The 23,904-nt window shown below is 41.3% G+C and overlaps 1 protein-coding gene across 3 annotated transcripts in view; it reads right to left on the minus strand.

Moving 5' to 3' along the window:
* The window catches only part of RRBP1 (ribosome binding protein 1), a 53,283-nt gene extending 40,973 nt beyond the window's left edge, over nt 1-12,310 (minus strand). For all 3 annotated transcript variants that reach the window (XM_019626201.1, XM_019626200.1, XM_019626199.1), the window contains exon 1: nt 11,007-12,310. In XM_019626201.1, the coding sequence (XP_019481746.1) occupies nt 11,007-12,269 (1,263 nt within the window). In that variant the 5' untranslated portion in view covers nt 12,270-12,310. The remainder of the gene's footprint in view (nt 1-11,006) is intronic.
* Nucleotides 12,311-23,904: the final 11,594 nt, after the last annotated feature.

Raw genomic sequence — 23,904 nt, forward strand, 5'->3', positions numbered from 1 at the left:
GGGTTCTAAGGGTTCAACAAAATAGTTTTTGGTGTGTATTTTTATCTTATTCAAGTTTATTGTGCTTTCTGAGTTTGAGGAGTCATGTTTTTTGTCAATTGTGGGAAACCCTGGGCCACTTTGAAAAATTTCTTGTCTCTCTTTCTTTGTGGTAGAACTGCTAATTAGACCTCAATATCTCTGTGGTACCATTTGGGAAAACTGCTTAGATATATGCTCCACTTCACCAAATTATTTCCTCATCTGAATCTAACCAGCTCTATAATCAGTCCTTTAACTTATTCTATTTGTTTTTTGCCAAGTCAGTCTCCTTTTTTTCCTAGTATTATTCTTCCCGTTAATGTTTTTCATTACCTACTTTTATGCCTTTAATAGTGCTTTTGTGTCATATCTTTGGTGGGACTTCAACAGTGGAAATCCTGTCTGGGCTGAATTGTGGGGTTGTCAATACATGGCGGTTTTATCTTTGCTTCAACTAGGCCGTCAGAGAAATCTGCATCCAAGAACTAATTTTTTACAAGCATGGACCTCCTGTTACCAATTCACAGGAGACTTTGCTCCCCCCGCCTCAGAACAAAACTGTTAAGCTCATGTCACCACCTCTTGCCACTAGTCTGTCCTCTCACTGAGGGTGTGGACCTTCAAGGATACAAGTTTCACTTGGGAGTATAAGGAGAGGCTCAGGTCCCACTCCCTACCTTAGACAAACCCCTGTCCCTACCTGGATATTAAAGCCCAAGGCCACAGACCCAAGAAGACTCTGGCTAACAATGCCCCATCCACACCCCAGGGTCAGTTTACTCCAGGGTCCCAGTCACTCCCTCAACCCTTGGTTTATGGCCTCTGGCAATCTCTTTATTACCTTGTAAGCTTAGCTATGCTTTTAAAGCATACTTACTCACTTGAACATTTCTAAATGCCTGGAGAAGAGTATTCAGATCATCTGATTTAAATTTTAAGTATAATCTCTGATTATTTTTTCACCCAGAGAAACTAAGAGAAATGCTGCAAGTAAAAGATGTATTCTGAAATAATTTATTTCATGCTTAAAGAGGATGGAAATAACTGACTTCCTACTTTAAAGAAACAAGGCTACTCATTTTAAAGAAAGATTGAAACACTAAAAATAGAAATGTATTCTATTATAAGCCTTTGCTTATTCATTGGCCATTTTAGATTCAATTTCTATGCTTAAGGGAAAAAAAATAAAGAACTGACATGTTTTTGTATTTCTTCAAAATAGTAGTCTTTGGGAAAGCAGGTATGTAGATAGACCTAAATCTTCTGAGAACTTATAAGAAGCCTACAGGCTCCAACCCATTTATGAAGACAATATGCCTACAAGGTAGGAATCAAGAATCTTGACTTCTCAAAATAGACATGAACAGTTAAGATGTACTAGCCCACCACAGAATGCTTACTGCAATAGACATTAGGCTCCCAGAAAGCAGGATCAGTTGCTTCTGCACTATATCCAAGCAAATCTCAGCACATCCACTGAATGAAGACTCTACTAAACACGACATGAGGTGAGGTGAGGTGAGGTGAGGAGAGGAGAGGAGAGGAGAGGAGAGGGTAGGGTAGGGTAGGGTAGGGTAGGACAGGACAGGACAGGATAGGATAGGAGCTGCTCATTTATATGGTTATATGATTGTAAAGACATCTAAACAGAAAAACACAGGTATCCTGGTAGAGGAAAATAATGCACTATGGGGTCTTAACATGATTTTGGAAAGAGTTATTTCTTGGTTCTTCACAGTTTTTACACTATTGCCAATGGTGTCTCTTTTAAGTTTTATTTTTTGTTTGTTGCTGGTATAGAGAACTGTAATTTGATTTTTTTCCTCAGCAACCTTACCTAATTCTAGTAACATCTAGATTAAAAAATTATTTTCTACATATGTAAGCACACTGCCTATGAATCACAGTTTTTGTTTCTTTCTTCCCAATCTTCATATCTTCTGCTTCAGTTTTCTTGAATTTTTGCACAGGATAGGACCTCCCACACAGTGCTAAAGAAAAGGAATGACAGCAGACATCCTGTTCTTCCTAATCTCAAAGGGCAAGATTTAGGTGTCTTGTTATTTAGGGTGACGTTTGTTGTCTGCTTTTTGAAGATATCCTTTTTATTAGGTTTGTGGTTCTCTTCTTGGTTCAGTGTTGACAATTTATATTTTCCTACAAATTTATTTATGTTGTAAGAACTTGGAAAATTATTGCCACGTTGGGATGTAAAAATGAAACCTTCTACACGTGGTACAGTACCCTCTCATCTGGATCCTTCAGATATTTTAATATCTATGATATTAATTAGATTTATTTTTATTCAGCACACGTTAATAATAGTCGCTTATTTTTTTAATGTTGACCACAATGTAGAAGTCCCATTTTATATTCTTGATATTATTTGTGCCTTTTTCTTAGTAAATTTTGCTTTATATTTGTCAACATTATTTATCTTCGTAAGAATGAAGTTTTGGCTTTGTTGAACTTTTCTACTATATATTTGTTTCCTGTTTCATTAATTCCTTCTCATTCCTTCTGATTGGTTTAACTTTACTTTGCTTTTTGTAATTTCTGGAGACTGATGCTTACTTAGCTCATTTATTTTCATCTTTTCTTCTTTTTCACTATTATGTATTTAAAGTTGCAAATTTCCCTGTAAATCATACTTTAGCTACATCCTACAAGTTTTGATATATAGTATTTTCATTATCATTCTTTTCAAAACGTTTTCTATTTTCCTTTTTATTGGCCTATAAATACTAGAAGCATACTTTAATTTTCAAATATATGAAGATTCTCTATCTTTTTATTCATATTTCTAGTTTAACTGAATTGTGATCAGACTACCTGCTGTATATAATTTCAATCCTTTGAGATTTACTTTAAGGCCCGAATAGGGCCATTCTTTGAAAATTTAAGTTAAATATATATTAGGCTGCAGTGTTTAATTTACACAGTTATAGATAGACCACAGACCTAATTTTGTTCAAAATTCTAATCCTTACTGATTTTTGTCTGCTTAGCTGTCAATTACTGAAAGGATGTGCTAAAATTACTATGATTATAGATTTGGCCATTTCTCATAGTTCTGTCAATTTGTTTTATACTTTTCTGATTATGTTAATAAGATGCAAAATTNCACCCCACACACACACACACACATATCTCTGCCAACATTTCCTACTGTGGTCAAACTTGAGACACGGTGTCAATCAAATGGATATGACATTGATCTTCCATGTTTATTAGCCCTTCAGATTTCTTTACTGTTACTATTCATAGCCTTTGCCCGTTTTTCTATTGGGTTTTTCTTTCCTGTTTATAGGTATCCTCTACATACTATTTTCGATATTAATCATTTGTTGTTCTGGACGTGTCGAAGTCTGTGGTTTCTCTCTCAACCAATTTATGTTTTTGATATCAACTATTATACTATTGGATTGTCGGAAAAGTCATGATGCATTTTTGCAACGAAAAACATAGAAAAAATACGTCATGACTTTTCTGACAACCCATTAAGGTAATCCAATTTACTTATATTTGCCTTTATAGTTTGTCATTCTTGTTTCAGATACTACTACCCCAGAGTCATAAAGAGACTCTTCCCCTTTTTTAAAGAAAAAAGTGTTGCTATCCTTTAAATTTAAATAAGTACTCATTTATGTTGGATGTAGGCAATACATTCCCCATGGGTAAAACTGAAAAGGAACAAAAGGGTTCATACAGGATGAAAAATCTCCCTTACATCCCTGACCCCCAGCCACCCAGGTTCCAACCATTGGGATGGGAGACAACCATTTTGACAGAAGTCATTTTACTGATTAGAAGTTATTTTCTTCTAAAAACCTCAATAATACTTTTCATAGGTAGTTTTCTTTTTTTTAATTAAATTTATTGGGGTGACAATGGTTAGTAAAATTACATAGGTTTCAAGTGTATAATTCTATAATACTTCATATATATATATATATATATATATATATATATATATATATATATAATCACATTGTGTGCTCACCACCCAGAGTCAGTTCTCCTTTCATCACCATAGAGTTGATCCCGTTTATGTTCTTCTACCATTCCCCTCCCCTGTCACCCTCTGGTAACCACCAAACTGTTGTCTGTGTCTATGAGTTTGTGTTTCTTTGTTTGTCTTGTTCCTTTGTTGCTTTCAGTTTTATATCCCACATGAGTGAAGTCATATGATTCTCGACTTTTTGTGTCCGACCTATTTTGCTTAGCATAATAATCTCAAGACCCATCCATATTGTTGCAAATGGCAGTGTTTCATCTTTTCTTATGGCTAATATTCCATTGTATATATGCACCACATCTTCTTTATCCAATCATCTATCGAAGGACACTTTGGTTATTTCCATGTCTTGGCCACCATACATAATGCTGCAATGAACACTGGAGCACAAGTATCTTTACAAGTAAATGTTTTCAGATTTTTGGGGGTAAATACCCAAGAGAAGGATTGCTAGATCATATGGTAATTCTATCCTTAATTTTTTGAGGAACCTCCATTCTGTTTTCTATAGCGACTGTACCAACTTATTTTCCCACCAACAGTGGGAAAGTAGGTAGTTTTTTAATCACCTGGGATTTACTTTGGTACACGACAGGAAATAGTGATATAACATTTCCCCATCAGTATAATTACCCAGCACCATTTCCTGACTGTTCTATCTCCCCTCACTGCCCGCAACCCCCAACACATGTTCCCTTCAACTTACAGGCCACCTCTGTCCCATCAAGTCCAAAATATGCCTGGATTTATTACTGAACTCCATACTTTTTCCTACCAGTATATTTATCTATGCCCTGCATCATCACCCCATTTTTGGCCTATGCATCCCCTCCAAAAATTCTACTGGAATTTTCATTTGAATAACACTGAATTTACAGATGAATGTAGTGAGAACTGACACTGTACACTATGGGAAGTTTGTACGTTTTGACCACATTCATCCAATTCCCCCTCCTCCAGACCCTGTCTATGATAACCACAAATCGGATCTCTTTTTCTATAAGGTTTTTAAAACTCCACATTAAGTATTGGGTTGTCGGAAAAGTCATGACGTATTTTTTCTGTTTTTCACTGCAAAACTGCGTCATGACATTTACGACAACCCAATAAGATCATACAGTATTTGTCTTTCTCTGACTTATTTCACTTAGCAAAATGCCCTCAAGGTCCATCCATGTTGTCATAAAAGCAGGAGTTTGTACTTCTTATGGATGAATAATATTCCACCACATATACACAACTTCTTTATCCATTCATCTGCTGATAGACACTTAAGTTTCCATGTCTTGGCTTCTGTAAACTCCTGATTCAATTTCAATGATTCCAGAACCAGCTTTTGGGGTTGTGATCCAATATATGTAATTAATTCTCATTATTCCTTCCTCCAACTTCTATTGGTTTATTTTGTTCTATCTTCTTGACACAGACATTTATTAATTTTCAGGCCTTCCTTTTTTCTTGTACTAAATATTAAAAGCAAGAAATTTCCCTCTAAGTACTGCTATAGCTTCATCCTATAAACTGCAATGCACAGTATTTTCATTATTGTTCAGTTGTATTTTCTAAGTCCCATATGATCTCTCAGACTCATGAGGTGGCAGTGTCCTTAACTTTCCTAACATGTGGGGAATTTGAATTATTATTGATAATCCCCCATTTAACTGCACTGTCATCAGAGAATCTGTTCTGTGTGATGGAAAACAAAGCTTTCAGACTTTTAACTATGAAAAAGAAAAATAATTTTTTATGTGACCCAGAATGGATGGAAATACACACACACTAGTATAAGCATATGTATGTATATACACACATGTAAATAACAACCTTCATGAAACAATAACTCAGTATTAGTACATTTTCTAGGCCATCAAAAAATTTTAAAACTTTTTTTTCACAACCAATTAAATTGACTTTGAGGCTCACAATAGTTTGAAAAACACTGATTTAGATTATGATATTTGATGAGTTTTGATAGACTGTGGCCAATTTTTATAAATACATGTGTACTCTATGGAGTGAAGGGTTCTACATATATCCTTAGTTTGAGCTTCATAATTTTCTATAGAACCATTCTAGTTTTTTGCCTGCTTTATTTAATAGTTATTGAGAGCTTTAAAAATCTCCTAAATCATGGACTTATCATTTTCTCCTGGAAATCTGTCAATTTGTACTTTATTTGAAGGCCACCTCATTAAGTGAAAATGAGATCAAAATTATTACATCTTACCAATAAAATACCTATTTTTCCCCATATTACGCAGTGACCCTCTTTATCTCTAACAATAATTTTTTTTTCATTAAAGTCTAGTGTGTCTGATTATTTTTAAAGTTNGTGCTAAAATTACTATGATTATAGATTTGGCCATTTCTCATAGTTCTGTCAATTTGTTTTATACTTTTCTGATTATGTTAATAAGATGCAAAATTTAAAATGTCATATCTTTAAAATGAACTGAACTTTTATCATTATGAAGTGACCCTTTTTCTAGTTCTTTTTGTGTTAAAGTCTATTTTACATAACAATAATACACCAGTTTTCTAAACAGCTGGATTTTTAAAAAGCTGGTATGATATATTTATGTTTTAACTAGAGTAGTAAATTTATATTTAATATGAATGTTGATATATTTGTGTTCAAATCTATAATCTTATATTGTGCTATTTCCCCACCTGTCCTGGGTTCTTTTTATCTCCATTCTTATGTCTTTTTGAATTGTTTTTAAATCATTCCATTGCCCCCCTTGACTATTACAGAATACACTGTTTCTATTCTTTAGTAACAACCTTTAAAAAGTGATATCCAGGGTTCACAAAGTTAAACAAAACTTAACCCCTCTGTACTAATTCCATTACCCTTTTAATTTAATGTTCTTGTTTTCACATATTTAATCCTACCCTTTTTTCAGCACCTCCCCACTACCAACATTGTTATTAGTCTTTTACGTTTGTTTAGAGTTGCCCATATATTTACCACTTTCTTTATTCTTCTTGCTGTACATCTCACTCTTCCCATTTGGCATTACTTCCCTTCCAAGAACATCCTTGAGAATTTCCTTTAGTGAAAAACTATCTTGGTTTTTCTCTTGTTACCTTCATTTCACCCTCACTCTTGATTTTCTCCTTTGGTTGCTGTGTCACTACACTGTTTATATGTGGGTTTGTTTGTTTGTTTTTTCTTTTGAGGGATGGGTGTCTCATTCCTTCTGTAAAATACTCAGTCATTATCTCATCATATACTGACTCTGTCCATAATCTTTCTCCTCTCCTACAACCCCAATTAGACATACTTCTCAGGCTAGCATCCCTGATTCTTTTTTTTTTTTTTTTTAAGATTTTTTTTTATTGGGGAATTGGGGGGATGGGAACAGTGCTGGGAGATTGGGGAAGGGGAACAGACAAGTTGCTGTCGTTTTGTTCTTCAGTCTAGTTGNGAAAGCCCACCAAATAAGACTCCAGGTTTGGAATTTCACATCTGGAGGCTGTAAAGAGGGAGAAGAGTGTCACCAGGCTCAACCCTTGCCCCAGAAAGGGGGCCCTTTGTCTGGCAACAAACTCCAAACCCAGAGAATGAACTGTCCCTTTTCACAGCCCATGGACCAAAGTCCAAAGGGTCAAAGGCAGCCTGGTCCACACTTTCCTGGCTGATAGCCCAAGTTAGGCTCGACTTCAGTGAGGAACTCCAAGATGTTTATTTGGATTCACTCAACTTTTATCAACAAATTTTGATGCTATTATCACATTCCTAGTCCCTTGAACTACAGAGTGAGAAGTAGAGCCTAGCCCCCTACGGATCAGCAATGGAATTAGTGAACAGAATACGAGTGTAAGAAGGGTGGCTAAAGGAAAGTGGAAAGAGGGAGAAGGGAGAGGAGGAGAGGTGAATGCCCCTCCTCAGCATAACCCCCGCAAAATCTTTAGACTTTGTGATAGGCCGGGTCCAGGCTTGTCAGTGGCTTAGAAATTGAGATTCCTCTTCCAGTAGGAGAAAGAAAGGGAAATAGAGTGGGAATTTCTAAACAATCATGAAATCTAAATTTTGACCTTAGGGTATTAAAAGAAGGAACTGAGAAGAGAAATTGTTTTAAATGTCTCAGCATTATTTTCTAAGAAAAATCACTGTCATCAAAGAACAAACACGCTTTCACTGTGCCTTTCTAATAAAACCCTGCAAGCAGAGGGTTTAATGCACTGCTGACAAACACTTCACAGCATGTGTTTTCCCCAGTGGTAACTCCACAAACGTAGCTGTGATCCTTACTGCTCCCTGACTATCACCCTGGGTATGTAGGACCAAGTCAAGCTCTTCATTAGGTTGGAATCTCATGGAGCCTTCTACCTGGACAAGTGGATTCTGACCTCTCTGACCATGGGTTCTGAGAGCATGCTCCACAGCCAGGGTGCCCTCATATATGACAGTCAAGAGAGCCTGTCCCAAATTAGTCCTTCCAGAAACACACTCACAAGCTAGACACACCCACAGGCTACGTGTTGAAAATGAAACTGTCCTGCTAGCCCTGGAGGGATCCAGGGGGCAGGAGGGCAGGGACAACAAGCTTTGGAACATTCTATGGTCAACCTCCATTTCTTGGTGGGTATCCACCAACTGAAACTCCAGGTCCTCACAAGGACCTCTCAGGACTTCACCAATATGGACACGTTCAGCTACCAAAACTACATTACAGTCACTATATTCAGTCTATTCAGATTCCTCTGAACAAAATTCCTCTGAAACACTCCCTTTCTCCAGAGGCAGTGCAACATCAGGGGCCTGGGTCACCCTGGCCGAGACTCCATAAGCCCCAAGTAGCTTCCCAACTTGAGGGTTGGTCTCCCATGGAGCTGCAGGGTCACCAGGCTCCTACAAAGCGGGCTCTGTCCCTGCCAAGCACCGTGAGGCCTGTGCAGCCTTGTGGTTTAAGCAGAAGAACCAAGGTTGAAAAATTAGCCTTGAATTTTACTCAAGTTAGGCAAACATGGGATACAAAAGACATTCTCTGTTGGGAGCACAGAATCAAGAAAAGCTAGCTTGGGAGAATATTTTCCTCTGCAGCACACACAAGTGTATGTTTGATACCAGCACAACTGTGTATTCCCAACTTATGCAGAAAGGGTTGCTTTAAAAGGAAATTACATCCCCACTACTAATTCCTGGGTTAGAATCTCTTTAAAAGAAATCTTTCACAGAAAAATAAAAAGCCCTAGTCTTGAGGAGTAATACACTGAAACATTTAAGGCTAAGGTTGTATCACCACAAACAGCAGACACCTAAGTGAAAGCCAGGTTTCCTAATGCTCTGTAGGGTCAGCTTGGGTGGCAACACCATGGGAGATCCCTGACTGACAGGAATGATAAAGCAGGTGATGCCTCACAATGTGCTCTGAGATCAGCATTTGGGGTGCTTTGCTTCTGAAATTCCCATCATAAAAGGACCCCTATTAGGAAATCGCCCCCAGGGTTTCCCAAAGACCATGTCCAGGTTGGCAAAGAAGGTATGTGCCTACACATATCCTTTATGGGCTGACCACAAAGCACCTACATTCTGTCGATTCTGGAAATTTCTATGAAGTATGTACTTTTACTTATTACTGCTAGTACACTTAGAGTGTAAAGTAAAAAGGTAAAGCCCTGTGATGGAAGGAAGCAGGAGGCCACCCAGAGGCCTGGGGACCATTCTGAGGCCTGGCTGACTGAAATTCACTGGCCCACCTTGAGGGTCCTGAGAGAATGGCTTTTCTTCTGTTCCGAGGTGGTAAGGATTCAGGGAACAAAAGTAAGTGGAAAACTATTGGGTTGTTGGAAAAGTCATGACGCATTTTTGCAATGAAAAACATAGAAAAAATATGTCATGACTTTTCCGACAACCCAATAAATTCTTCAGACATGGACTACATCTGCTAACTCACGTGGCCTAACCAGTCTAGTCCAGTTTGGCCAGTTCAGTTCAATTTGGCAATTGGGATTAGCTAGGCTTTGGGAAAGAACCTTCAACAGTGCCCCTGGGGCTAGGTCTCATCACTAACCAGCCACTCCACTATGGGTGAGCAGAAAAGCCTTGAGGCAGCTGGGGGGTAGGGAGGGTGTCCAAGAGAAAAGACCCCAGATCCATTTCCTGGGCACAAGGTACCTACCAGGAAGGTACAAAACTATAACAGAATGACAATGAAATAGAGACCCTAGCAGATATAGCTGTACCAGGATCATCTCCTAATTCTTTAATATTATGAAATATTTCAAATATACAAGATTAAGAAAAACATCATGACTATCCATTTACCTACCACCTTACCTTTGATAAAGGTTTATCATATGGAAACATTTTACCACATTTACTTCAGATATATATTTTTAATTATCTATCTTTCCTTCCAGAGAGAACCAGCCAGCACCCAGAATGTGCCACTTAGTACCTCCACACGTGTTTATGATTACATTACAAATATGTGTCTCCACGAACAAAATATAGTGTGGCTTTGAGTGCTGGTCAGTGCTATATAAATGATGCTACTGCAGGTTACCACTAGGCAATGTTTTTTAAAACTTAGTTTTTGAGATTTATTTGTATAAATACACATAGCTTTAGTTCATTTTAACTCTTATGTTATATAATTTGACCACTAATGGAAATGGTTCCACACTCCTATGACAGGCACTTAGGTTTTAAAAATTATGCATTCACACAAAGCCGTAGTGTGACATGTCTCCCAGGTTCCCTGTGTGCCTATACAGATTTCTCTATGATATACCTAGAGCTGGACCTACTAGGTCACAGGGTGGGCACGCATATGACAGATGCTGCCAAACTGCTCCCCAAAGGGACAGTGCCTCAAAGACGCCTCCTCTGTCCCCGTCCCCACCGAAAGCCCACCAAATAAGACTCCAGGTTTGGAATTTCACATCTGGAGGCTGTAAAGAGGGAGAAGAGTGTCACCAGGCTCAACCCTTGCCCCAGANTGGGGGCCCCCTCTGCCTTTTTGCCCTGGTTGGGGGCCCCCTCTGCCTTTTTGCCCTGGTTCTGGGCCCCCTCTGCCTTTTTGCCTTGGTTGGGGGTTCCTTCCACCTTTCTGCTCTGATTCTGAACCACTTCTACCTTTTTGCCCTGATTGGGGCTCCCCTCTGCCTTTTTGCCCTGGTTCTGGGCCACCTCTGCCTTTTTGCCCTGGTTGAGGGCCCCCTCTGCTTTTTTACCCTGATTCTGGGCCACCTCTACTTTTTTGCCCTGGTTGGGGACCCCCTCTGCTTTTTTGCCCTGGTTGGGGACCCCCTCTGCTTTTTTGCCCTGGTTAGGGACCCCCTCTGCCTTTTTGCCCTGATTCTGGGACCCCTCTGCCTTTTTGCCCTGGTTAGGGACCCCTTCTGCCTTTTTGCCCTGATTCTGAGCCCCCTCTGTCTTTTTGCCCTGGTTCAGGGTTCCCTCTGCCTTTTTGCTCTGGTTGGGGGTACCCTCTGCCTTTTTGCCCTGGTTCGGGACCACTTCTACCTTTTTGCCCTGATTTTGGGCCCCCTCTGCCTTTTTGCCCTGGTTAGGGCCCCCCTCTGCTTTTTTGCTCTGGTTGGGGGTTCCCTCTGCCTTTTTGCTTTGGTTCAGGGTTCCCTCTGCCTTTTTGCCCTGGTTCTGGGCCCCCTCTGCCTTTTTGCCCTGTGTAGCACCAGTGGATAGAGTACTGGCCTTGGCACCCACTGGGGGCACAACTACCATAGGCACCTCCTTGGGAGCAGTTTCCAAGATGGCGGCCTTTGAGGCAAGAACTTGGATGGAATTCACTACAGAACTGACTGCTGGTTCCACCTTTGCTACTTTTTTCTCCTTCTTCTTTTTGTCCTTAGGGGAGGAGACCAGCTTCTCTTGGGGCATGGCTGGTACTGTGGCTATAGGAGCAACGACCACAGAGGACTGGACTGGGGTTGGAGCCACTGCCACTGCAGGTGTCCGCACTGGGTCTTTGATGAGTATGGTCATGTTAGGGGCTGGCTCATGGTCAGGTATTTTCCCGTTGAGCTTCTCTTCCTTTTTCTTGGTCTTTCCTTTCTTCTCCACTGTTTTCTCCTTCTTTTTCTTCTCCACTTTCTGGTGGTGAGTTTTCGCCATCTCCCTACGCTGGTTGGCTAGAGCTTCTTCGTATGATGTCTCCTTCATGGAGAAGGTTGACACCAGGAAGATGCCAATGGCGGAAACAACCATGAATCCACCAAAAACCATAACCCCCAAGGTCTGAGTGTCGTAAATGTCCATCCTGGCTTGCTTTCCTTTTACCTGCCAAACACATACACATAGATTACTTTTTGCAGAAACTGAGGCACCAACAGTTTCCACCCCCACCCTCACTACCAAACTTAAGGTTTCACTACTCTTCAGACTGATAAAGTCAGAGCAGAAACAAATCCAGGCAATCTCTGACGTCGTACATTCTTAGCTGCCATTCCTTAGAAGTAAGCAATTTTTTACACAAGATATGAGCAGTCCCTTTTAGTGCCGGCAGATATGAAGCAAAAGAGAGATGGCAGAATGCAGGTCGATAACTAGGGCACATGATGCCCTGGTGACTCAGAAGCCTCAGTCAAAATTCACGATATTCCCCACTGCAGGGGTTAAAGATGCACACAAGCACAAGTACAGGCCCATGTGAAACAATGGGGAGTGGTGGGGACTGTGGCAAGAATGCCTCACTAAATTAGAGGGCAAGTGTTACCCAGACATATCTGATTGTTGTAGAAATGTGAGCGCTGTGCCAAGAGATCTTTTGCTTTTTCAGGTTAGGTCAGAAATAATTTTTTCTCAATGTGAAATTGATAGATTTAAAAATAACATGTAAGCCAAACCAAACATTTCTGTAGGCTTTCAGCCGTAGGGACCTACAGGGACCTGTAGGCCAGCAGGTCCCTGGTGTGCCATCTCAACTGTTACCTCCCTTTTCCGTAGTGCTGGTAAACATAACTACCCAGGGTCAGAAACAAAAACTTTTGCATTACAAGCCAGAAAAGTGATCAAGAATATGGTGAGGGCCNTCACTGGCCCTCATATGTGGGATCCAAACCGGGGCCCTCTGGCATCCCAAGCGAGTTCTTAACCATCGCGCCACTCGGCCGGCCCATAGCATCCCTGATTCTTAATACGTCTTACAAATTATTCATCTATTTAGTTCTATAAAATGAAATCAGTATATTTTCTTGTGCTGTGTTTTCCAGTTCATTTATTCTCTTCAATCTGTTGGATTTATAATTACAATTATTGCATTGCTCATGTCAAGAAGTTGTGCCTGATACCTTTTTGAAACTTGTTAGGTCATTTGATAGTTTTCTTTCCTTGTACGTATATTCAATCTTGTCTATTACTTTAAGAATAGTAAGTGTTGTTTAAAATCAATGTCAACCACTCCACTGTCTCGTGTTTTCACAATTCTCTTTCTGCTGGTCCTCATTCATATGCTCTGCATTCTTTGTGCTTAGCTATTCTTAACTAGGGACTGCTCATTTACCTTTAAAAATTATACCTGGGGATTCACTGAGCCCAGGATAAAGGGGCAGTCCTTCAAAGATCTGCTTGCTTGTGGACTGGCCCAGGAGCACTATCTGTTCAGATGGACTCTAAAATAAAGCAATTTTAAAACTGACTTGAGAATTTCCTACTACTAAGGTCATAGGAACTGCATGAGGGGCAACCTGTGAGTTCAACTTCACAGTAGAGGAATGGGCTTATTTCTGACTCGCCTTCACCATGAAAGATGTGGGAGCCCTCTGTGGTTCCAGCCCTAAGGAAGGTCTTCCATCGTATTGCCTCCCCAATTCGCCAAATGCCTTCAGGGTTATCCTTACCATCCAGGATTACTTCCACTGAAATTTTGGCCCCCTCACTGTCTTCCTCAATATCTTCCAAGCCATTTAATGCTTTCAAAAGGCATTTTTATCTGTTATGTAGCATTTGCCCCACTCAACCTCAGTCAGACCACCCATTCCATACTATCGCCAGAAACACAGTGCACCTTCCCTCTTTAAGCTATTGACATTTGGCACTGTTGTCACTCCTAGTCAAATCAAAATCCCAGCCAACCAAGCTCTTTAAAGAACAAGGAGATAATCCCTGTTACATGACTGGAAGGCTGGCTGTGCCCAAGAGCCTTCCAAACCCAAACCTGGATGCACAGCAATCCAGGAGGAGCAGAGCCTGCAGAGACCTTGCACCACCAACCCTGAGCTATGCACAAGAATTCCAGGAGGTGGGCAGATTTTCAGATTAAAAATGTGTGGGTCAGGGCTGAATGACCTCTGGTACCCAACCACTGGCTCTTTTGTTCTTAAGAAATCCACTTAATACTCCAACACTCACTATATTAACCTGGGAGGGGAGGGGGATCGGAGGAAGAACTCAATCTCTAGATCTGAGCTCTGCTGAACTCCTCCCTTCATTTAAATACTGCAAGAGGAGCTGCCTTTTCACTCAGATTTGTTATTAAGAGGCAGCATTTGCTCATCAGCAATAAAATCTGACCCTCTTTCACAAGCAAGCCCTCTGCAAAGGCCCATCTTTGATTAAGGAATTCTGCAGCCAAACTTTCCCATCTGTGACAAAGAGAACTGCAGCACAAGAGTTATTTCTTATTAACAGCAATGGTAACTCAAACTTCATTCTGGTTCCTTTTTAAAGTCAGCCATTGTATAATATAGTCCAAGCTCTAATATACTGCTGGTGGGAGTATAAATTAGTACCAGCACTTTGGGGAAAAGTCTGGCACTCTCTTCTAAAGATGAGCATATGTCTCCTTGTGCCTCCAACATCCCAATCCTAAAAAGAGACCCAATGGAAATGCAGACAAGTGGTCACCTAAGTCAGGGGCAAGACTTTGTATTTTATAATACCAGGGGTACCAAAAATATGTATACAAGTGGACACTCTGGTCAACGTTGCTCAAGCAGTAGTTTGTCATGATCGGAAGTGTCTAGACGCTGATGGTAAACGCTTTGAGCACCTCTTGTAATTGCAGAAGTCAAACGTGACTTGCATTCATCTTTTGTTATCGATATATATTGAGTATTACAATTTTAATAGTTTTTTCCTTTCTTAAAATATGTATACATTTTTGGCACCCTCTGTATAAAGTAATTTATATTTTAATATAAGCCCCAAATAAGAAACTATCTAAGTACCCATCCACAGTGAAATGGATAAACTGTGATGCACTCACATGATGGACTATTATACAACAAGAATGAACTAGCCCATCAGCACAGATGAACCTCACACATAACCAATGAAAGACCCACAAGAGCTTATGTTACATGATTCCATTTACATCAATTTCAAACACAGGCTAAATGAATCTGTGCTCAGGACAGACAGCACATACCCTGGGGGATGGACAGCAACTGGAGTGGGCACAAGAGGAGCTGGGGCGGGGGTGGAGAGGGTGGGGGCAGGGGAGGAGGATATCTGTTTCTTGATCTGCTGGTTAAACAGGGTGTTTAGTTTTTGCGAGTTTATTGATCTATAGACTCATGACAGTGCATTTTTCTGAAAATATCTATGCCAACTTTGGTAGGGAAGTGTAACATGTGGATCTTGAAGAAGCATCTTTAATGACTGGAGAATCTATGGCAGCACTTTCACTCCTGTCACCTCTCACGTGCATACATGCATATGCTATGTTGCTCCCACCAGAGAGGGAGTACCCGGGACTAAGGTCAAGGGAGACAGTCACCTCCTGCTTTAACTGTCCCATAGACCCTCACTCTCCATGGCCATGACCACTGTTCCGTCCTCCTTACAGACTTTTAAAAATCTAACTGTTCAGAATAAGGCTCAGGCTCTTCCAACTTAAGAGGGAAGAGACTTAATGAGAGTGGCTGGGCTTTAGCGTCGTGGCTAAAATTGACCTTTTAAATATCCCTAACAAGACTTGTCATTAAGGGTGTCAATAATCATTTATTCTTCAACACTGACTCCTTTCTTCCCTCCATCACTGTCGTTACCACTAAATTCTGAAAATTATGATTTTTCTTCCAATTACCACAAATATCTAGAACTCACAAAGAAATGAAAATATATTCAACAGAAATAAAGCTACATCTAATTCCTATTCAGGATGAGTCTTGAAAAGAAAATAGTTTTTGATGTAGCTGAATTGTGCATTTTAACGACTGAATGAGAAGTTCCAGAAAAACATACCACCTGGGCTTAGGGCCAGAACAAGGGTGTTCCACAAAAAAATGAGTAGGCCAGATCCTCTGGTCAGAAACCGCTAGGAATCTAGGCTCTACTTTTCATTTCTTTGCTTAAAAGCAAAAGTAGGAAGAAAGGAGAAATGGAGGATGGGGACGAGGCCTGGAATGGCCTCTTACCAGCCAGACCACTTGCCCCAATTTTCCTCCACCTTCCCTGGCTTCCATGAGCAAGTCCTCCCAGAGTAAAGAAAACCACCATACAGGGAGGCAACAGGTTAATCTTATCAACTCCTTTTACTCCTCAGTCTGACTAAAAGAAGAGAGAATGGAATCCCAACTACAAGAGAAGAATTTTCTCTCCTATCACTAAGGAACACTCTTGCCACTAAACACAAAATTCATCCCCTTTTTTCAGAGCAAGACAGCTCATTGTTCAAACCAAAAATAACCTTTTGTTTTCTGGTGAGTGTGTCATCACTGATATGCTCAGTTACTCTGCAAGCCCCACCTAATGCTCATCACACAAGGAAATAAAGGATGCAAGCGGCCAATTCTCCTAGAACCTGGGAACACCTAGGAAGGTTCCAGTCTGGTGAGGTGTCCTGGCATGGATGACAGACTGTAGAGAAACAGGTAGACTGAACTCAATATAACCAGTCTGGAGGTTTGAGGTGCCTGGGAGAGAGAGCAAATGCCCAAGCCACCTCCTAAGAGTCACTTCAAACCCCTCACCTCTCCTGGCAGAGCAGGACCATACACATTTGACAGCGTCCGACTACAAGTGTAACTGTCAATTTCCCAACTGGAGACTGACTGGGGTGAATTCAAAATCACCTGGCTTTAGAATAATTTTTTTGTGTTTATTATTTGGTGCTCTAGGAATCTAGACTACTTCAAGCTAAACAATAATGTACTCATAGAATATGAGCACTAGAAAATCATCTCTCCATTAGCTCAGCAAGTATAGGCATCCACTGTGCGCCACTCACTGTTCCAGGCATTAGGGCTATCTCAGGGAACAAAACAGAAACATCCCTGCACTGGTAGAGCTTATGTTCCAGTAACAGAGATGACAAAATAATTCATATATGCAGCATGTCAGATGGTGATAATGAAGAAAAAGCCATGAAGTGAAGTGGGTCAGGGAGCAGGAGGGGGTGAAGATGGGGAATTGTCAGGAGCTGTCAATTTAAATAGGGTGGTCAGGGAGGTAACATTTCACAGACCTGAAGAAGGTGGAGGGAGCAAGCCATGTGGCCATCTGGGGAAAAGCTTCCCACAGAGAGCAACAGCATGTGCAAAGGCCCTGAGACAGAAGCATGCCTGAGAAACAGAAGCAGCCAGTGTGACTAAAGCAGAGGACAAGGAGAAGGTTGGGGTAAGGCCAGAGTGAAAGTGGGGCCCTTGGAGGCCACTGTAGGGACTCTGGCCAAGGAGAATGTTGAACAAACAAGTGACATGATCTACTCTTGGAAGACAGGGGATCTAGAAGGCAGGGGATCAGGGCAAAAGCGGAAGACCACTTCAGAGCTACTACAATAACCCATGCAAAATGAGAGGGATTTGGATCAGGAAGATACCAGTGCAAGTGGTGAGAATGGTTGGATTCTTGCTCTCATTTGAAGGTAGAGCTAATAGGATTTGCTTTTGTACAGGATACAAGTATGAGAAAGCAAGGCGTTAAGGATAAACCAAGGTTTATGGCCTGAAAGATGGAGTGCCTTCTGGCCTAGTTTCATTTTACATTAGGAAGAAACTGAAGCCCAGGGAGGAGAAAAGTTACGTCCAAGGTCATACCACATATTTCTCGGACTGGAACCCCCAACCAGTGCTCCTCCCACTGCCCCAAGCTGCAACTCAGAGGGAGACACTGGACCATTCAAGTCATACCCAGATGCCCTCCAGCTCCTCTCTGCTTTCTGATGCTGGAGCAGACAGTGCCCCTTAAGGAACAACCAATATCCACACACATCTTGTAAATCAGGGTAGGACACTGGTAAATGAGAGCACCGGCCCGGTCCAGTACGGACGACTACGATCCATGGTTGCCATGCAAGAAGGCAGATCTGGTGTGGCCAGAAATTCCCATTTTTCCTAAGAGAACATGAAAAAATCTAGATTTTAATTTAAAAATTCTTCATTTTTAAAAGGTGGCTTAATTATTTAGTACATGAGGTCAGCTAAGCAAATCTCATGTGCAGGCCAAGTTCAGTCCATACAGTGCACCAGCCTGGAACCAGCCTCAAGACAGCCTAAAACAGATTTTGTTCACTCACCCCTTGACCAGGGTCAAGGCATTAAATTAAAGGTGTGGGCTTAAAATGGTCTTTTATTCCAGCTTTTAAGCCAGCAGGTGATATTCATTATCACTATAAATAGCTGATAACTCCTGGCACAATCTTTGTGGACCTCCTCTCTGACCAAGAAGAGAGTAAGTAGCTGTCTATCATTCTCGATTGTTACCTTTGGTTTTACATTATGCTTCTCAGAGTACTAAGATCAGCCCACTGGTACAGCTAAGAATTCAAAAATTCTTCCCAAATACCATACAATGAGCCTTTCAAAGTTATATGGAGTATAACAGAGCCTTGAAAATAGTCACTGACCCAGGAAACAACTTATGCCAGCCAAGTATGAAAACACCAGTATATTGGAACGCATAAGGTTTGGGAACCAGCAGCTGTTCCAGTTTTGTCAAAATAATTGAATTTAGAAATTACAAAACTTTCTTTATAAATTAAAGTTGCTGCCCATTGCTAGACAGATGGGAGACACATATCACTTAAGGCACTTTAAAAGAAACACACTAGACGTGTCTGGTTTTTAGACCCAAGAGTCAGGTTCCCTGTTTTAGGAGACTCATCAGAATTTGTCTGGCTAAGAGAACAGTCTCCTAGGAAGTGCCCAAGTTAATTTTCTATAATACTAAGTGGCCCGTTTGCCCAGGCACTCTCAGAATTAAATATTTACTTTCTCTACAAGCCATATGCTTTTTGCCCAATAACTATTTTTCATGTTTGGTTTGACCATTTTGATACTGTTGGTATTAGGTAAGCATCTCTCCAGGGCAGGGCCACTGTCTGTGCTGCCTACTCACCCTCCTTTTTTCCCCTTGGTATGTAATTTACAACGCACCCAAAGAGTTGGGAATAAATACTTTCTAAAGGTGATGATATCTCATTATGTTGATGCGCATGAGCTGCCACTAGTCAACCGTTTTGACATATAGAATGGGTAATTTCATATGGTTCAACACAACAATATTTCTAAATGATCAAGAGGAACAGAGACCTGAATGTTTAGAATGTTTAGTACTAGCTATCTCTAAACTAGCACTGCCCAAGAGAACTTCCTCTGATGATGGAAATTATCAAAATCTCCACTAACCAACACATGGCTACTATTTGAAATGTGGCTAGTGTGACTAAGAAACTGAATTTAAAATTTTAACTTTGTTTTAAACTGTTTTATGTTTAAATAGCTCTATGTGGCTACTGTATTGGACAATACAGTTTTCTAGATGGTAGCTTCTTCAGACAAGAACTAGGTCTCACCCCTTTGTATTTAGAGTGTTTGAAGGCCCAGCAAACAGGAGATGCTTGAGAAAGAAATTAAATTAAAAGTACCTTCTTGCACTGCCACATTCGCAACTGACTCCCTACCTTCTTTCCATTAAGACTTTTAATTTAGAACTTCTAGTTCCATGTCCTGCCTTGGGTAGTTAACTGTCCCAGCAAGTGTGAAATTATATAGTCCTATAGGTGAACATTCAGAAGGCCGTGCCCGACATGTGGGGAATGGGAACTGGCGTTGATAACTGCCTGACCAGCTGGGCCTCCATGTTCTCATCCACAGAATGGGGACAACCATACCTACTCTACAGAATGGGGTTGTTGCAAGGCTTAGATGTACGTCAAAGTTACGGAATCTGATTCTAAACAATAAACCTTAAAAGTAAAGTTGGACTCAGTTTCAGTTGTCCAATGAGATATGAGACAACTAATGAGACTACGTTAACAGGTATGGTGGTCTACCTTAGTCAACTTTTATTGTGTTACCGGCCAGGCCTTAACCATTGCAGGTTCAGGATGTACAGATGGATAGCACAGTCTCTGCCTTCACAATTCTGACTGACCATTATTTCTTCCTCCCTAAACAAGATTATAGCAAAGAAAATCTGGTGTCTCAAAAGACTCTCTGCCTATGTGTCATTCACCCATTAGTTAAAGTTCCCAGGGATAAAAGAAAAAGTAAGAAGAGTCTGGTGTCCTGACACTTGAAAATGGTGTCCCTGATACAAAATAAACCAATATTCCAATTAAATCACCTGCATTCAACCACTTAAACAGAATTTGGTGCTGTATAATTACTGCAGCCTGTTGACTCAGGGCTCATTTCAACAAAGAGCAAAACTGCTCGAATGTGACTCAATGATTTGGGATTTATTTAAAACTCTCCCATTACCGAAAAATATTCATGCACTAAGGTACCCATCTAACTTCTTAGTCTCTTTATAGATTTTTGAGGCCAATTCTCTGAAATAAAAGAATTGTTTTACAGCATAATGCCTATAACTCTACGCACTGTACACTGTTATTTCCAAACCCAAAGACACCTTTCCTGTCCTCCTTGCAGCCTCTGTGGCCCCAGAAGCCCTGGATGCCAGGTTCGCATTGCTCTGTGTAAAGGGAAAACCTACTAGAAGGTCTGCTCCACCTTCCATCCTCTTCTGAAATAGAGAGGAATGTGGCATCTCCAGGACCTCAGAGCCGGAAGCTTCTTTCTGGAAGGGAAATGGGTTGGCAGCCCATAGCGGAGCTGACCTTTGAAAAGTTCATAAAGGAACTGAGACATCACCACTGTAAGCAGTATGCTGCAGGATCACCGAGACTTCTCAGATTAATGGGAAGTTAAGACAAGCAGAGGGAAGGTGTAAGGCAGAAGGCAGGTTTGGTGGAGAATATATGTTCCCGAAATGCACAAAGGTGGTGTAAAACATGCAGTTGTCCCTCCTGGGCGTGCTGGACAAAAGACCTAGGTCTCCAAGACGTTGAACAGCAGCTTTACTGAAGAGATCTCTAGCCTGGGATGTGAGACCCTAGGGGGCCCACTTCCCCCAAACTCCAGAAAGTGCCATCCAGACACCATCACAATGAAGGTTCCGACACACTCTCGGCAAACAGTGATGTGGGAGGCTACCAAGAGCCTTCAAAGTTTCATTTCCTTGGTACTTCCTAGTAGTCTCTGCTGACCTCCAACCTCCGGGAGTTATTGCCAAACTGCCTTCTGTTTGCACAAGGTCTCAGGTTTACCCAGCACTTGCCTGGGCGGCTGTCCAGCCCCTAATTGTAAGTGGGTGGTACTATCTCCAGGCTACAGATAAAGAAACTCAGGTTCAGAGAGGTTAAGGGACCTGAGCAGAGGGTTTGTAAGCAAGGTGGCTAAAGGGTGGAATCCAGCCCTGCATCTGCAACGGGCAGATGGAGCCTGAAGGACTCCACCTCCCTCCCGTGCACCGCATGCCCCTAAAAACTCATCCCAACAATAACGGCCAACACTTGTTGACTACTCCCTACGTGTGCTGGGTCTTCACAGGTTTTCTCTTAAGTAGAAATATCAGAAGCCCTGTTTTTCACACGGGGAAGTGGACACCCGGAGTGAAACAGCTGCGTCGAGGTCACCCTCAACGGTGCAGGGATTTCAGATGCCCCCTCCTTTAACTATTACACCATACCGAGCTACCATTTATGATCTATAATTTCAGGAGGGGTCCCCGAAACTTCCCGGACGCCCCACTGGAAGCGCGGACCCCAGCCTGTCCTCCCCTGCCCCAAGGAGCCTACTGGGAACCCGGCCGGCCAGGGCGGGAGCCAGGCCGGGTGCCAGTGCGTTTGGCTGGCCGGGCCGGAGGTGCCCGCTTCCGCCAAGGCCTGGCACCGCTGACCCATTCATCGTGGAGCGGGAGGGGCAGGCAGGGCAGGGTCCGGGAAGCCCCTGTACCCACGCCCGGCGCCCTCGCGCTGGTCTCCGCGCGGCTGGGCCAGGGAAACGGTGCCTCCGGCCCCGCCGCCAGGGGGAGCAAAGAGCCGCCTCCAGCACTCCGGGAAGTTGCCACGGCGGCCGCCCGGGTGTCCAGACCCCAGACGGCCCCCAGTCCCCGCACGTCGTCTCCCGCAGCCCCGCGTCCCAGACCCGTCCCGTCGGGGGCCACTCGACCTCCAGAAGCGTCTCCAGGCCGCAGACCGCAGGCGGGCGTGCTCGGCCCGCGGGCCCCCATTCAATCCCGCCCTCCTNTGGGGAGAAAAACATCAAGCATAGTAACATTTGCATCATAGGAGCACCAAAAGGTGAAGAGAGCAAGAGATCAAGAAATTATTTGAAGAAATAATGACTGGAAACTTCCCTAGCCTGGCAAAGAAAATAGACACAAAAGCCCAGGAAGTGCAGAGTCCAAAACAAGAAAAAAACCAAACAGGCCCACACCAAGACACATTATAATTAAAATGGCAAAGGTAAAAGATGAAGAGAGAATCCTAAAAGCAGCAAGAGCAAGACAGTAACTAGTTACTTACAAGGTATTCCCCATAAGACTATCAGCCGATTTCTTAACAGAAACTTTGCCAGAAGGGAGTGGAAGGAAATATTCAAAGTAATGAAAAACAAAGGCCTACAACCAAGACTATTCTACCCAGCAAGCCTATCATTTAAATTTAAAGGAGAGATAAAGAGCTCCTCAGACAAAAAAAATAATAATAAAAATAAAAACAAAAAAATAAAATAAAAATTAAAGGAATACATTACCACCAAGCCAGCATTATAAGAAATGTTAAAGAGACTACTTTAAGAAGAAGAAGGGGGGAAAACATACAAAAGAAGATCAATAATATGAATAATAAAATGGCAACAACTATGTACCTATCAATAATCAGTTTAAATGTAAATGGACTAAATGCTCCAATCAAAAGACATAGGATAGTTGAATGAATAAGAAAACAATACCCATATATATACTGTCTAAAAGAGACCCACTTCAGATTGTAAGACACATATAAACTAAAAGTAAACAGATGGAAAAAGGTATTTCATACAAATGGAAATGAAAAAGAAGCTGGACTAGCAATACTTATATCAGACAAAGTAGACTTTAAAAGGAATTATAATAAGAGACAAAGAAGGACATTACATAATGATAAAGGGATCAATCCAACAAGAGGACATAACCCTAGTAAACCTCTACGCACCTGACATATAAGCACCTAAATATATAAAACAAATATTGACCGACATAAATGGAGAGATCAACAATAACACAATCATAGTAGGGGACTTTAACACCCCATTAACACCAATTGACATATCTTCCAGACAGAAAATCAACAAGGAAACAATGGCTTTAAATGACACACTAGATCAGATAGATTTAATTGATATTTTTAGAGCATTTCACCCCAAAGCATTGTTTTCAAGTGCACATGGAACATTTTCCAAGACAGACCACATGTTAGGCCACAAAATAAGTCTCATTAAATTTAAGAAGATCAAAATTATATCAAGTGTCTTCTCTGACCATAATGGTATAAAACTAGTAATCAGTTACCAAAAAAAACCTCACAAAAAACATAAAAACCACACAAACACATGGAGGCTAAATAACATGATACTAAATAGTGAATGGGTTAAGAATAAGATCAAGGAAGAAATTGAAAGATATC

This window comes from Hipposideros armiger, unplaced genomic scaffold (assembly GCF_001890085.2).
Source record: "Hipposideros armiger isolate ML-2016 unplaced genomic scaffold, ASM189008v1 scaffold_663, whole genome shotgun sequence".
In the NCBI taxonomy this organism is placed as follows: Eukaryota; Metazoa; Chordata; class Mammalia; order Chiroptera; family Hipposideridae; genus Hipposideros; species Hipposideros armiger.